Raw genomic sequence first — 15,648 nt, forward strand, 5'->3', positions numbered from 1 at the left:
GAGGTGGTGAATCAGATCAGGAAGGGCTGGAGGTGGTGAATCAGACCAGAGAGGCAGAGAAGATGGTGAAGCAGATCAGAAAGGCGGTGGAGGTGGTGAAGCAGACCCGAGAGGCGGTGGTGGTTGGGAATCAGACCGGAGAGGCAGAGAAGGTGATGAAGCCGACCAGAGAGTCAGTGGACGTGGTGAATCAGAACAGAGAGGCGGTGGACGTGGTGAATACGACCAGAGAGGCAGTGGCGGTTGGGAATCAGACCAGAGAGGCAGAGAAGGTGGTGAAGCAGCCCAGAGAGGTGGTGGAGGTGGTGAATCAGAACAGAGAGGCGGTGGAGGTGGTGTATCAGACCAGAGAGGTACCACATCTGCATCTTCCGCATGAGCAGGAGCGTCTCAATCAAAATGTGAATGGGCTTCTCGAAGATCACCTTCGCCTAATTCAGGCGCTGTGGAACCATTTCCCTACAAAAGGAATTACGCTAATTTGAGCTATTTCGGAAAGAATATACCACGGAAAAGGAGATACTATGACAGGAGGAGAAAGCGGATGGACACAAAGAGTTCGCTGAACGCCTCTAGCAGAGGTAGGAATTGTCTGATGATGTGACAGAAGAACAAGTAGAAGTCGATTTGGAAGAAATGGCGGACCCGGTATGAAAATCAGAGTTTAACAGAGCTTTCGAAGATTTGTGATCAAAGAAAGTGGAAGGCATAGCTAACATTTCTTAGGAATGTCTAAAATCATCGCCCAAATGACGCCTAGACGAGTATTCCTGTTACTTTTGTAGAATCTGTGAGACTGGATGCGTACAGTTAGACTTTTGGAAGAATGTCATCCACACAATCCCGAAGATATCAAAGACAGATAGGTGCAAGAAGCGTTGAAGAATGATCTTCAAAGCTCATGCATCCATGTTGCTGACAAGATAAATATATACAAGAACAGAAAAAAATAGTGAATATGTTAAATGTTGATCACTTTGGCTTTAGGAAACGTAAAGGCACCAGAGAGACAGTTCGAACATTGTGGTTTATAACTGAACCGAGAATTCTTAAAATAGTGACACGTTCATAGGATTAGTCGAACTAGAAAAAGTGCTCGACAATGTAAAATGGTTCATCAAAATTCTCAGAAACAGGTATAAGTTCTGTAAGGGAAGACGTCTAATATACAGTATGTAAAAGAACCAAGAGAAAGCAATAAGAATGGAAGACCAAGAACGAAGTTATTGGATTAGAAAGGGTATAAGACAGCGTTGCAGCCTTTCGCCCCTTCTGTTCAAGAGGGAATGACGGTATTAAAAGAAAGGTTCAAGAGCGAGATTAAAATTCTGGATGAAAGGACTCCAGTGACTAGACTGATGGAAGTGAATTACTACAGTAACTTTTGAACTGAAGAGACTGATGAGTGCACAGAAAAACGAAAAATAATGAGTAGTAAAAATCAAATTAGCGATAAATAAAAACTGGTTTTCAACATGTGACAGATAATTCAGAATGATTTTTTTCCTCATTTGTACACGTCCATGTGGGAATCACAAAATTCACGTACGCCGTACAGTCTGTATTTGGTTTCTGGCTGTGTTCGTCCGAGGGACCGCACAGCGACAGTGTAGCTGCATTGCTGACGCGCGTTCTGAAGTCCTGTGGACTTTTTTTTCTTTTCGAACCCGCAGAGGGTAGTGTGTGTGTGATTATGTGACGTCAGGTGACGGTGGCGGCTACCGTATCGGACAATCTCGTCCTTTGCTCCTGTCTGGAAACTTTTCATCCATAATCTGAGGGGTAGAGACGAGGTGGTGGCCCATTCTGCTGGAATATGACATGGTCAGCAGGTGTTCCAGTTGTGCGGTAGCGAACTCTTGTAGCCCCCTCAGCTAAACATCGCTGTTGACGGCAGGGTCGCTGAAAAAGTACGGGGCAGTTGCGTGATTGTCAATAAGTCACTGGTGCAGTGAGAACACCGCCCAGGTAAACTATGTAGAGCGAATTTATTAAATATAGTATCCTTCGTGGAGTTTTGAGTTACATACAAATGGACGTTCGGCTGGCTACTTGAGTCGTAGAAGGAAGTAAAAGTACAGAGAAAGGGGCAGAAGGCCAAAGTGAGCAAGGAAAAGCTTTAACTCCAGATCACCGGCAATGTTCTAGAGTCAAGAACACACGTAGTCGTGGTCTTGGCAAAGGCAGACCACTTGCACCTAGTTGCCATGAAGTCTGAAGAAGTAAACCCACTGCCCTAGGCTCGGTAGGTTCAAATGTTTCGAATGGCTCTGAGTACTATGCGACTAAACTTCTAAAGTCATCAGTCCCCTAGAACTTAGAACTACTTAAACCTAACTAACCTAAGGACATCACACACACATCCATGCCCGAGGCAGGATTCGAACCTGCGACCGTAGCGGACGTGCGGTTCCAGACTGTAGCGCCTAGAACCGCTCGGCCACTCCGGCCGGCGGCTCTGTAGGGACTAGGACTCAAAACACAGCACGGGACCGTCACGACGGTTCCTTAGCGAGCGTCGGTGGACCACTGCTGTCGTTTTTGTACGTGCGTGCTCGTGACTGGAGGTCTCAGGAACTTCTCCCGTTCACTTACGTAATAAACTATAACACCTACAGCCGTCCTTATGATGTCATTTGTTTTATGGCTACCAGTTTCACCGCTTCGATGCACCACCTTCAGGCCTTAGCTGACGCTAATAAGGTTAGCACCATCCGTATACACACCGTGCATCAGTAGCCAACATCTATAACCGGTTTTCGCGGAGTATCTTTAAAGGCACCAAACATCAACTATCACCTCAGTCGGTTGGGGAGACAATGTCGCTGTTAAAGATAGTCTGCGAAAACCCGTTACAGATGTTGGCCACTGATGGATCGTGTACACGGGTGGTGTTAACCCCATTAGCGTCGGCTAAGGCCTCAACGTGATGCACTGAACCGCCGAAGCTGGTAGCCATAAAATAAAGAACATCATAAAGACGGCTGTAGGTGTTACATTTTACTGCCTTTCCGCGGTTGTGCGCCGACACATACTGCCGCTGCGCACGGATACAGCGCGAGCTGCTAGGGGGCACGCGACGCGGCGCGCGAAAGTGCGGTAGTGCCCGCGAGAGCAACGTAAGGGCTTGGCGGCTGCCACTCAGTCTGTTGTTGTTGTTGTTGTGGGTGGCATTACAGCAGATTTTACCTGTTACACTAGTTCATAGATTGTTAAGTACAACACAGTCCGTGCTTCAAACGATTCACATGTCGCAAAAATTTAACGTATCACTTTACCATATAACTGTTCTCATATACATTTAAAGAACTCGAAACAATCAAGATCGTGTACAAAAGTAATCTATGGAGGACTTAAGATCAAATAAGCCAGAAGTCATCGATAACATTCCATCAGAATTTCTATTAGGGGAAGTGGCAACAAAACGACTATACACGTTAATGTGTATAATATATAAATAAGTCTGGCAATATACACAATTCCGAAGACAGCAAGAGCTGACGAGTGCGAGAATTACCGCACAGTCAGCTTAACATCTCATGCATCCAAGTTGCTGATAAGAATGATATACAGAAGAACCGAAAAGAAAATTGAGGGTCTGTTAGATGAAGATCAGTTTCGCCTTAGGAGAGGTAAGGGTACCGGGGAGACAATTCTGACGTTGCGCTTAATAATGGAAGGAAGACTGGTGCAAGATCAAGGCACAAGGCCGGGGCAAGAAGGACATCAAAATCAGACTAGCACTGGCAAAAAGGGCATTCCTGGCGAAAAGTGGTCTACTAGTATCAAACACGGGCCTTAATTTCAAGGGCAAATTTCTGAGATGTACGCTTGGAGCACAGCATTGTATGGTTGTGAAACGTGGACTCTGGGAAAACCGAAACAGAAGAGAATCGAAGCATTTGAGATGTGGTGCTACAGACGAATGTTGAAAATTAGGTGGACTGATGCTGTAAAGAATGAGGAGGTTCTGCGCAGAATTGGAGAGGAAAGGAATATGGGGAAGTCAAGGGACAGGCTGATAGGACAGCTGTTAAGACATGAGGGAATGACTTCCACGGTACTAGAGGGAGCTGTAGAGGCAAAAACTGTTGAGGAAGACAGAGACTGGGACACATACAGCACGTAATTGGGGACGTAGGTCGCAAGTGCTACTTGAGGTGAAGAGGTTGGCACAGGAGAGAAAGTCGTGGCGGGCCGCATCAAACCAGTCAGTAGACTGACGACATAAAAAAATGAAGGCCGTCAACAGTGTCCTGCGAAGCAGTTATTGTTCATAGGACTCACTAATGTAATAAGCTCTCCCTCAGAATTAATTAGTAATTACTGTTACAGAAGTCATTATTTGAGCTCATGGGTAATAAAAACAGACTATAGACAATGTGTGCGAATATTTCGAAATGTTAGTTACCGGAACACGGCCGCCTCTGTTCTCAGCCGCAGACCGCCTGTCAACTTTCTATATAGCTTTGCCTCTGAACACACGTTATTGACGGCAGCCATCTTAAATAAAATAATTCATCAACCTAAAAATATTGAACTTTATAATCAGTGAGTTAATTTAAAAATGCTTCACGTCAAATGGAACAAAAAATATATCAACAAAATGATAATGCCAAAATTCAGAATATAACAGTAATTTTGACATAATTTATAACTGAAGTTAGCAACAGTCTAAAGCTTGAATGTTAATTAATTTGGGAGATAATTAGTTTCAGACAGTTTTAGATACCTTACCGAAAAGTTGGAGACATGCACTTTCAAATGATAGTCGTTAATATGCTGAAATATGTTTCCTACCCGTCACTAAATGTGTTAGGTCGCACTATATGAACCTTTATAATTAACAATATTTCGTAATTAACATATTAGATAATTGCAGCTATATTAGCAAGTAATATGTAATGAGCACTAGAATTCACTGGGAAAAAGCTTGTAAACGAATCCGAAATTACTAACACTCACTGATTACTAGCTACACTACCATATTTTTACTACTACACTTTAGGAACAAATTTAGAAAATCTTGGGAGGTAGAACAACGTAGCAACTGAGACTGGATACTCAAGTTTCTTTCTCTCATCCCCTTGAAAATAAAAGGAAAACGAAAATTGGATTACATAGTCAGACGTCGAAAACCAGTTGTTACTGTAGAGTACCGTTTTAAATTTATTAAAGTCTAAAGCCTCAAATATAATTCCTGCAGCACCTGCGAGGTTTAAATATGAGACTGTTGTGTGAGATAATGCATCTTCCGTGACGTGCTTCAAAACCTATTAAGTCCCAGTTTGCTTTTGTTCTACAATATTGTAGAACAAAAGCAGACTGGTGCTTTTCATTTATTATTATAATGTTGTTCTACCAAGAACCGCCGGAGATTCTGTTAATATGACCTATAAAGTCTATCGAGCATCTGCGACGTTATTTATAATGGAATCAAATATACGTGCACAAGAGTTCACCTGCTGGCATTTTTTGATTTTTCGCAGGTCGACCTGAGGCACATCGACGAAGTGAAGGACTCGAACGTGGTGGAGCTGGGGGTGGACCTGTCGGAGTTCTACACGTCCGTCGAGTGGGACATCCTCGAGGTGCCAGCCGTCAGGTGGGTGTGCGCACCCCTGCAAAATGTTTGTCGTTCTTCTAGATGCGCGCACTCTCGGAACTTGGACAGTGGATGATACTGCGATGCTGGCCAGTATCACCGTAGTAACCCTGTATCAGTACTATCTGGTACGGATCCCACACTGGCCAACAGCGTTAAAGAATCGGTCGAACTAGTGTTACACGCTTCACAGGTTGACTACACGTCCCTAGGGTTCTCCTAATAATACACGAGTGTCTCGGATCGTTATTTACCTTATGTGTGATTAATTTGATGTACTCATTTCACTTCACTTCTGTACAAGTCACACCACAGAAGAGACCTTCTTGAGACATTCACCATTGCCCTGATGGCTACTACATGAAAAAGAAATTGTGGACTAATAAAATGTAAAACGCTTTGTATTAGCCCACTGGAAAAATTTACACGAGGCACCTGGGGTCTGTGAAAAATGTAGTGTTTTCTGTGAAGTAACCGACAGTTGTCAAGAAATGTATTTCAAAACAAGTTTAATAAATTTCAGCCCCAGTTTTTTTTTACAAATTCGCTTTTTGCAATTATTCGACAGGGATACGCAGATCAGGTGCAACTGCAGCTAACCGTAGCAGATCATTTTTTGTAGCAAAGCTACTCGGCTCGTGGTGCGTGTCGAAATCGCTCGCTTGTGGCGGATCGCTGCAACTGCAGTGTAGTTTCCAGTTATCGAGTGCACGGAAGCGTGCACGATTTGTTCGAATTATGGGAGGTCTTTTTCCCTCTCAAAGGCACGTCGAACTCGTTAGATTTATGGAGAAATCGGATTTCTCGAGGTTCGACGCACATAGAGTCGAGTGTACTTGCTTTAAGAAAAGCCACTCTCGTTGTAGGGAGCGCAGAGTCCCGTTTGGCTGGTCGGCAGTACGTGTGTGTGTGTGTGTGTGTTTCAGGAACGAGAAGTACTACACGTGCTGCGACGAGCCCTACCTGGACATCACGTTCAACATCACGATGCGCCGCAAGACGCTGTTCTACACGGTCAACCTGATCATCCCGTGCATGGGCATCTCCTTCCTCACCGTGCTCGTCTTCTACCTGCCCTCCGACAGCGGAGAGAAGGTGGGCAGCGCCCTGGCCGCGACACGGCAGTCACGTGGAGACGAGAGAAGAAAGCAGTCTGGATCGCACGGTCATTTGTTAAACATAAGATCGGTTCCGGCGTCTAGTCGTAGGCCGTCCCGCTGACCGTGGTGACATTTGGAAGTGACGCCCCGCGGCCGGGTGAGCACGGCTGTTCCGGGCGTCGTCACATCGCTGCTTCCACAAATCTTACCTCAAACTATGATGCAATAAAAATGCGAGTACCACCGGTGCGTCCAAGGTTCCCTACAAACTTAGTTACACTACTGGCCATTAAAATTGCTACACCGAGAAGAAATGCAGATGACAAATGGGTATTCATTGGACAAATATATTATACTACAACTGACACGTGATTACATTTTCACGCAGTTTGGGTGCATAGATCCTGAGCAATCAGTATCCAGAACAACCACCTCTGGCCGTAGCAACAGCCTTGATACGCCTGGGCATGGAGTCAAAAAGAGCTCGAATGTCACGAACAGGTACAGCTGCCCATGCAGCTTCAACACGACACCACAGTTCATCGAGAGTAGTGACTTGCGTATTGTGATGAGCCAGTTGTTCGGCCACCACTCACCAGGCGTTTTCAATTGGTGAGAGATCCGGAGAATGTGCTCGCCAGGGCAGCAGTCGAACATTTTCTGTATCCAGAAAGGGTAGAGCCACGGGCCGTAACACATGTGAAACGTAACGTCCACTGTTCAAAGTGCCGTCAATGCGAACAAGAGGTGACCGAGAAGTGTAACCAATGGCACCCCATACCATCACGCCGGGTGATACGCCAGTATGGCGATGACGAATACACGCTTCCAATGTGCGTTCACCGCGATGTCGCCAAACAGGGATGCGACCATCGTGCTGCTGTAAACGCCGGTCAACTGCTGTTTGTGTATGAGAAATCGGTTGGAAACTTTCCTCATGTCAGCACGTTGTAGGTGTCGCCACCGGCGCCAACCTTGTGTGAATGCTCTGAAAACTTAACCATTTGCATATCACAGTATCGTCTTCCTGTCGGTTAACTTTCGCGTCTGTAGCACGTCATCTTCGTGGTGAAACAATTGTAATGGCCAGTAGTGTATGTTCAGAAGATAAATTCATCCATCCCGAGAATCGAGAATTTGGATGATTTTTTCCTCTTACAATTGTCAATATTGGCAATCGTGTATCAAAATGTGTGACAAGCCTACATTTTTTATAGTATGAAGGCTTTCACGACCGGATGACATATCTTCTGGTAAACCTTCCGGGATGTAAGGTCGTGGTCCATGAAACTCTTCAGCTCCTAACGTTTCGTTCAGAGCTGCGCTGGACATCTTCAGACGGCAAGACTCACCGGAGGAGAAACACCCCTCTGAAGATGTCCAGCGCAGCTCTGGACGAAACGTTAGGAGCTGAAGAGTTTCATGGACCACGACCTTACATCCCGAAGGTTTACCAGAAGCTACATTTTTTTACACCGGCAGCGGACTATAGAGTTTAATGTGAGACTTAAATTTCGATTTGTTACATTTACCTCTTCCTGAAAACAAAAAAAGTATTAACAGATGGACGAACAGACAGACAGTCGGACAACACGATTAAAAAAATTGTCGCGTTATATAATTAGAAATGAATAATTTTCTAATTTCTTCCTTTAGTTGTCTTGTGAAACTTTGCTGCTTGCCAAATTTCATGATTCTAGGTGATGAGTGAGTTTGCGAGTATGAAAATACGTGACATAAATTTGACTGCATCGTCTTAGCTTATATTTACTTCACAGTTAAGGGACCGTACACCTCAGTACGTGACATAAAATTCAACTTGATACGGGAAGCCGTTCCTGAGCAGAAGGCTTCTTAACAGACAGAGAGAGACGGACAACAGAGCGATCCTGCAACGGTTCCGTTCTTAGCGATTCAGTTACGGAACTCTAAAACTTAAATAAAGCGTTCATTATTTCAAAATCAATCGCCACAACTGTTGAAACTGTGATGCTAGTGTGAGACAAGACGGACAATCCTGTCGTGGAAAAATATCTGCATGTTCGAATCCTGCCTCGGGCATGGATGTGTGTGATGTCCTTAGGTTAGTTAGGTTTAAGTAGTTCTAAGTTCTAGGGGACTGATGACCACAGCAGTTGAGTCCCATAGTGCTCAGAGCCATTTGAACAATTTTTTTTTTTTTTTGAAAAATATCTGCGGTTTCCTACGGGGCCAAGATTGCACGCAGGTACGCACCTCCAGAAACATGGAAATCGCGTCGAAACTGTGTGGATGATGTGTAAGGACGGCCCAGCGCTGGCGGCCTGTGGGTTCGCCCACGTCCTGCAGTATTCCCGGTCTCTCCCCACGCGGTTTCCATGTGTTTGGATCTCTGAAGAGAGACTCTTCGGACGGAGAGGCGCACACCTGCCTACAACAGGGACTGCAGTCCGCTGAATGTGTGCGGCGAGTATTTGTGGTATAACAAATACTCCGAGTGTCTCGTTTTCAGTTGACTGTCGCTTAGTACACAACTGAAAGGTTCAGTCGTACGTTGTTTACCCAACCCCTATCGGGGAGCAAAAAAGATTTCATTCTCACTATTTGATACAGTTATTGACCGAATTTAAGAATCTGAAACGATGTCACAATGTACTCACTGTGAGGTGTAATCTTAAGTTAAACGTTTAAAAGAGGAAGACAAGTCCTAGAGGTGGAAACTGCCTGCACGGGTGTCGGTCCAGCGTAACTCGGGGGTCCGCAGACACCCACAGTGATAACCGCATGTCATAACGAAAGCACTTTCGACGTAATTCGTATCCTTTCCAAAACTCTCGCTTACATTCTTAACCTAAAATATTCGAGACATTAACGCTTTTGTAAAGTAATGAGACGTCTGAAGCTCTTGTGTAGACGGTAGTTCAGTTACTCAGATAATCAGAAGTGGGAGCCGGAGTTCACTGCTGTGTCATCCTAATTCCTGTCCTAAAGCGAGCTGTGCAAGTACGGGCGATTCTTTTTTGTGGAACGGTGTACTGCTTTTAATAGCATTGCAAAACTCTAGACGAGACGGGCACGTCGATATATCGCTCGTTAATATTGGCAACGGAACGGTTCGCAGAAGTACCCGAAGAGCAGCTCAAACAGAGACACGAGGCGGTGCAGACCCCAGCCACCCCGGCAGCTGGCTGCGTTTCCGCAACAGCCGGGCGCAGCCGCGTTTAAAACGCTTCTCCTGGCTCCCTAGCGGTGCGCTACAGGTTCGCACACAGTTCCGTTTACCGCAATCGTGGCTGACCCTTTATCTGTGTCGCACCGAGTAGCGCCGAGAGAAGACGCTCGTCATTTTAGTGCCGTAGGTCTGCTTCGCTGCTACCGGTAGAGACGGAGCCAGCAGACTATTCCCGCCGCCCCTCCTTTCACTTTTGGAACATTTTTCGGATAATTAATGAAAAGCCGCTGCAGTTGCTTACTTGGAACGTTATTAAGTCCACACGACAGGTTTCGGCCTCTACAGTAGGTAGTTAGTAACTGTGTCTGAAAGTTATGCCGTCGAGAGCAAAGTTTTTTTTTTTTTTTCATCATTTGGCGTTGCTTCTCCACAGTATGACTTTCAGACATCAGTGTGACGACCTGACAGGAGCCTTCCACAACGCGGACCGCTGCGAGACGCGCAGGAAGGCAGCCAGAGAGGTTGTGGAGGTCCGGACACGCGCGGAATGCAGTGCTGCTGCCAGCCGCTATGTTTCCGGTTTGAGCATCCAATGCGCGAACAGTTGGATGGAGGTGGTGTTACAGGTCCTGCATCGGGCCTAAATCCGGCTGGCGCGGTGGCCAGGGGAGTGCGCTAAACTCGTCCCGGTGCTCTTCGGACCACTGCGAGCTGTGTGGCACGTTGCATTGTCGTGCTGGTAGATGCCAGCGTGCGGTAAATGCGGCCTGAAACGATAGATGCATACTTTTATTGGTCCAATGTGCCTTCCAGAATGACGAGATGGTCCAGGGAATGCCACGAAAACATTTCCCAAACCGTAAGAATGGTTCTGACAAGGGAACCTCCCCATCGCACCCCCCTCAGATTTAGTTATAAATTGACACAGTGGATACGCCTTGAAAAACTGAACACAGATCAATCGAGAAAACAGGAAGAAGTTGTGTGGAACTATGAAAAAAATAAGCAAAATATACAAACTGAGTAGTCCATGCTCAAGATAGGCAACATCAAGGACAATGTGAGCTGAGGAGCGCCGTGGTCCCGTGGTTAGAGTGAGCAGCTGCAGTACGAGAGGTCCTTGATTCGAGTCTTCACTCGAGTGAAAATTTTACTTTCTTTATTTTCGCAAACTTACGATCTGTCCGTTCGTTCAAAAATGGTTCAAATGGCTCTGAGCACTATGGGACTCAACTGCTGTGGTTATCAGTCCCCTAGAACTTAGAACTACTTAAACCTAACTAACCTAAGGACATCACACACATCCATGCCCGAGGCAGGATTCGAACCTGCGACCGTAGCAGTCCCACGGTTCCGGACTGCGCGCCTAGAACCGCGAGACCACCGCGGCCGGCTCCGTTCGTTCATTGACGTCTCTGTTCACTGTAATAAGTTTAGTTTCTGTGTTTTGCGACCGCACCGCAAAACCGTGCGATTAGTAGACGAAAGGACGTGCCTCTCCAATAGGAACCGAAAACATTTGATAGCAAGGTCATAGGTCAACCGATTCCTCCACAGGAAAACGCGTCTGATATATTCTATACGACACTGGTGACGGCATGTGCGTCACATGTCAGGAATATGTTGTCGACCCACCTAACTTGCACACTTGGCGAATGGGTAAAAAGATTCTTCTACCTTGCCCGATTTAGGTTTTCTTGTGGATGTGATAATCACTCCCAAAAAAGTGATGAAAACATAAGAGTTTGTCAGATAAACTGCAACAAATGAATGCTACAGTTTCACAGTCGCACAGTTTTCCCTGTGCGCTATCAAAACATATGTTTTTTACGTTTTCAAATGTTTCCGTGTGTAGACCGTCAAATCCTGCATATGTCCAAGCAAATCTGAACATGGCCCGGAATTTTGGAGAGCGAAGTTGATTATGTGTGAGTGCCTGAACTTTGATAATTGTCTGAAAATAAAAAATTAAGCTTTTCACTCGAGAGAAGACTTGAACCGAGGACCTCTCGTTCCGCAGCTTCTCACGCTAACCACGGGACCACGGCGCTCGCAAGCTCACACTTTCCTTGATGTTGCCTACCTTGTGTATATTTTGCTTATTTTTTTCATAGTTCCACACAACTTCTTCCTGTTTTCTCGATTGATCTGTGTTCAGTTTTTCAAGGCATGTCCCTGTGCCAACTTATAACTAAATCTGAGGGGGGTGCGATGGGGAGGTTTCCTTGTGAGCACTATGGGACTTGACAGCTGTGGTCATCAGTCCCCTAGAACTTAGAACTACTTAAACCTAACTAACCTAAGGACATCACACACATCCGTGCCCGAGGCAGGATTCGAACCTGCGACCGTAAGACCGTAAGACGTGGACGGTCTTTGCTTTGAGACGTTTCGTGCTGTTCACGCCAACGACCGTCTGTTCGATGGAGCATAAAAGTGGCGTGCCAGCTGGAGCCGTGAGCACGGGTGCGCGGCGCGACCCAGGCGCCTGCTGCGTCGAGGAGACGCTGCCGCTGGCCCCTCGCTCCGTCTGCTGGCCCGCACACGTTTAGGCAGCCGTCCGTCCACCCCTGCGGTGCACCACAGATGCGTCGGAGCCGGTCTCGGCTAGGACCATTTCGCAACGCACAGTATACTTTTATTATGGCGGCACGCGAACAGTTTACAGACTTCGCCTTTTCGGAAATGCTTCCACCCTCGGCCCGAAAGCCAATGATCCTCCCCTTTTGGACGTCAGGTAAAGTCGCTCCGTTTCCGCATTACGACGACTGCACTGCTTCCCGCGTCCCCCAGAAACGCTTTATATACCCATCACTGCCACTGGTGCCACGTGCAGTCTACGTGTGGTTATTAGTACGACTGGACCGTGTATAGGAGGCCGAAACCGGTCCTGTGTACTCGATAAAGTTGCAATTAGGCAACTGGAGTGGCTTTTCATTAATTGAACGAGAGTCGTGGAATCTCCGTCGTCCGAGAAAGGAGAAACTAATAATTTATCGGATACCTCTGCGAAACTTTCCGCTGTCGATCTCGAACGAGGGTTACGTCACCGTACTCGTCTCTGTTAGAGCTTTCGAGTGCGGGTAAACAAGTATTCAGTTGTATAAAAAGACATGCGTGCTACACGTCTTGAGTTCGTAGAGCAGTTTATAGGGCTCGGCGCGCCACAGAACTGTGTGCACGCCTCTGTGCTACAACTTGCCGGGAGTGAAAGGCCTGTATAGATGCGTCCTTGCTGTGAGTCGTGTTGCGCTCCCCCTTTTTTAATTTTTTTTTATTAATCTCATTTTGCTCGTTTTCGTTCGTTGCATCTGCTCGGGGCGGACGTCGTAAGTCATCCGTTCAAGTTTGTCGTTGATCGGTTAGCTGAGTTTTTTTTTTTTTTATTATTACAGAGGGCAGCTAACCTTCTGACCGAACACGCTGAGCTACCGTGCCAGCTGACAGCGAGACATGGGGCGGGGGGGGGGGCTGTGTCACTGCCATGACGGCGGTGCTAGCGGTGGTGGCACCCACTGGTAGCCGACACGTTCTGCTATTAAAGCTGAAGAACAATTAACGGAAATCATAAACAAGCTGTACCTAAACTACGCCGACAAAATACCAGACTCTCTCCAGAGATTTTTTCCTGTGTATTTTCGTATGACACACACGTGGACACCACTGACTCACAACGGACTAGTTGTACTTCGTTTTGATCCCTTAGCCCCATTCATCACAGCGTCTGGATCGTACCGACAACAGCGCAAAAGTCGACGGTGTGCGTCGTGTGTCGTGTACGGAAACAAACCGAGTCCACTCGGTCACAGTACTTGTTTTGCAGCGACTCTTCGCCCCCGAGCTCGCATTCACCGCTGCTCGCGTTTTTTTTCCGAGACGTTGTTACAGGCACGCCGTGAATCCTCAGCAGGACAGACACGACTATTGACGACACGTGTTCACTGAGTGCCGCAGAGGAGCAGCACGGAGGAGCTGCGTCCAGCTGTCCCACAGCAGCGGCAGCGGCAGTCACAGCGTAGGACGTATGTCTCCCACTTTATTACTAGAACGTTTTGCACAGTTTCACACTCAGAGAAACAAAGGTAAACGCGGTAATAAATTGAATAACTGACAATTACATTATTAATCTGTTGCGAGCCACCAGGCACCGTGGGCCCAAGCACCAAAACACAAAACTTGTGTACACGCATTCACTCACATACCTGCAGATCAGGCAGTCCACCGGCCGTACAGTGGCAACTGGCCCAGCGTTCGCCTGTAGCGGTTAAGGGCAACAACAGTCTGAATGTGGTGGCTGGCTGGTGACGCTGCCTGTGCCTGCCGCAGGTGTCGCTGTCCATCTCGATCCTGCTGTCGCTGACCGTCTTCTTCCTGCTGCTGGCCGAGATCATCCCGCCCACGTCGCTGGTGGTGCCGCTGCTGGGCAAGTTCGTGCTCTTCACCATGATCCTGGATACCTTCAGGTGGGACTCCCCTCCTCTACGTCTCTGTGTGCGCCCCAGGCTGAAACACCTACCTCTGTCGCCACTCGCCCCCTTTTCTTGTTACTGTCGCCCACTGGGTTTCCGTGTCTGATCCTTTTTCTATTGCTTTCAGCTACTGGATACATTCCGTGATCAAATCTGATTAAATCTTACACCAAAATAACGGTATCCTGCAATGTGTAAGAGATATTTGATAACAATTGAAGCACAACGTTTTTTAACTTATACTATGTATTTTTGATCTCCAAGAAAGTTTGTTGTAGGCATTCCATTATCGTCCTCTCATAAATTCTTGTTTTTGTATAGGCCTTATTGTAAGTGAAAATGATTGTTCTGATTATTTTATGAATTAAGTTTTTCTTGTTCCATCAAAAACAATAATTTCTATGTTTTCAGCAGATTTCCTTTAGACCACAGTACAAAACGTAACACTTACTTAGGCAAATTCGAGGTAGTAACGTTTCAGCGGAACTGACAGTCAAACTCAGCACAAGTCGCCGCCATAGGTAGAGCAACCGTCACAGATTATTCTACAACCCACGGATTTTACACACTATGCTTACAAAAATAAATCTTTTAAAATAACTGATCACAACTTAATTTTTGTATGCAAACAGTGTGTTCGGATGTACATAAGTAAAAGTGAAATAATTCATAAATTTATTTCGTGATTAAAAAATAAAAAAATCTGATTGCGCTCGACACACACACACACACACACACACAGACGGACACTCACACATACGCGTTCGCGGACACACGAAGTTGTCTTTGCTACAAAAAGGAATCTACAATGATATAACAAAGTTCCAAATAAGAAAATCACGAAATCAATTAATCGAAACCAACGTTGGGTACAAATGAAGAGACCTACACCTGGCAGAACGATATTTTGTAGCCGTAAAAACATTATGCGTGAGAGCACGAACATCTTCAGTTTCACATATACAGTCTTTATGCGAGATATGAGTACGAGGAAGCAATGTATTGGTTGACTCGTACGGAAAGATATAGGTGTTCGTTTTTTCCGCGCGCTATACGAGATTGGAATAAAACAGAATTCTGAAGGTGGTTCGATGTACCCTCTGTCAGGCACTTAAATGTTGTTTGCAGAGTATCCACGTAGATGTAGATGTGTGTGCTCCTAAGCACGCACAGTTCCGCGGTTTTGTCACTAAACTCACCCGAGATGCACAACGCTTCTCTCGCGGCGTCTGCCATTCGAGTAGCGTCACCATCTTCACGACGTTTTCGCTTTCACCGAATGAACTTGTAACGAAACGCGCATCTCCTCTTGGAATCTTACCT

At 46.3% G+C, this 15,648-nt stretch overlaps 1 protein-coding gene across 1 annotated transcript in view; it reads left to right on the forward strand.

Moving 5' to 3' along the window:
- Positions 1-15,648, forward strand: part of LOC126215300 (acetylcholine receptor subunit alpha-like) — a 586,475-nt gene that overhangs the window by 466,216 nt on the left and 104,611 nt on the right. The window contains exons 7-9 of the mRNA XM_049941983.1: positions 5,490-5,605; positions 6,532-6,700; positions 14,183-14,319. Of these exons, the coding sequence (XP_049797940.1) occupies positions 5,490-5,605; positions 6,532-6,700; positions 14,183-14,319 (422 nt within the window). The remainder of the gene's footprint in view (positions 1-5,489; positions 5,606-6,531; positions 6,701-14,182; positions 14,320-15,648) is intronic.

This window comes from Schistocerca nitens, chromosome 12 (genome assembly GCF_023898315.1).
Source record: "Schistocerca nitens isolate TAMUIC-IGC-003100 chromosome 12, iqSchNite1.1, whole genome shotgun sequence".
Lineage (NCBI taxonomy): Eukaryota > Metazoa > Arthropoda > Insecta > Orthoptera > Acrididae > Schistocerca > Schistocerca nitens.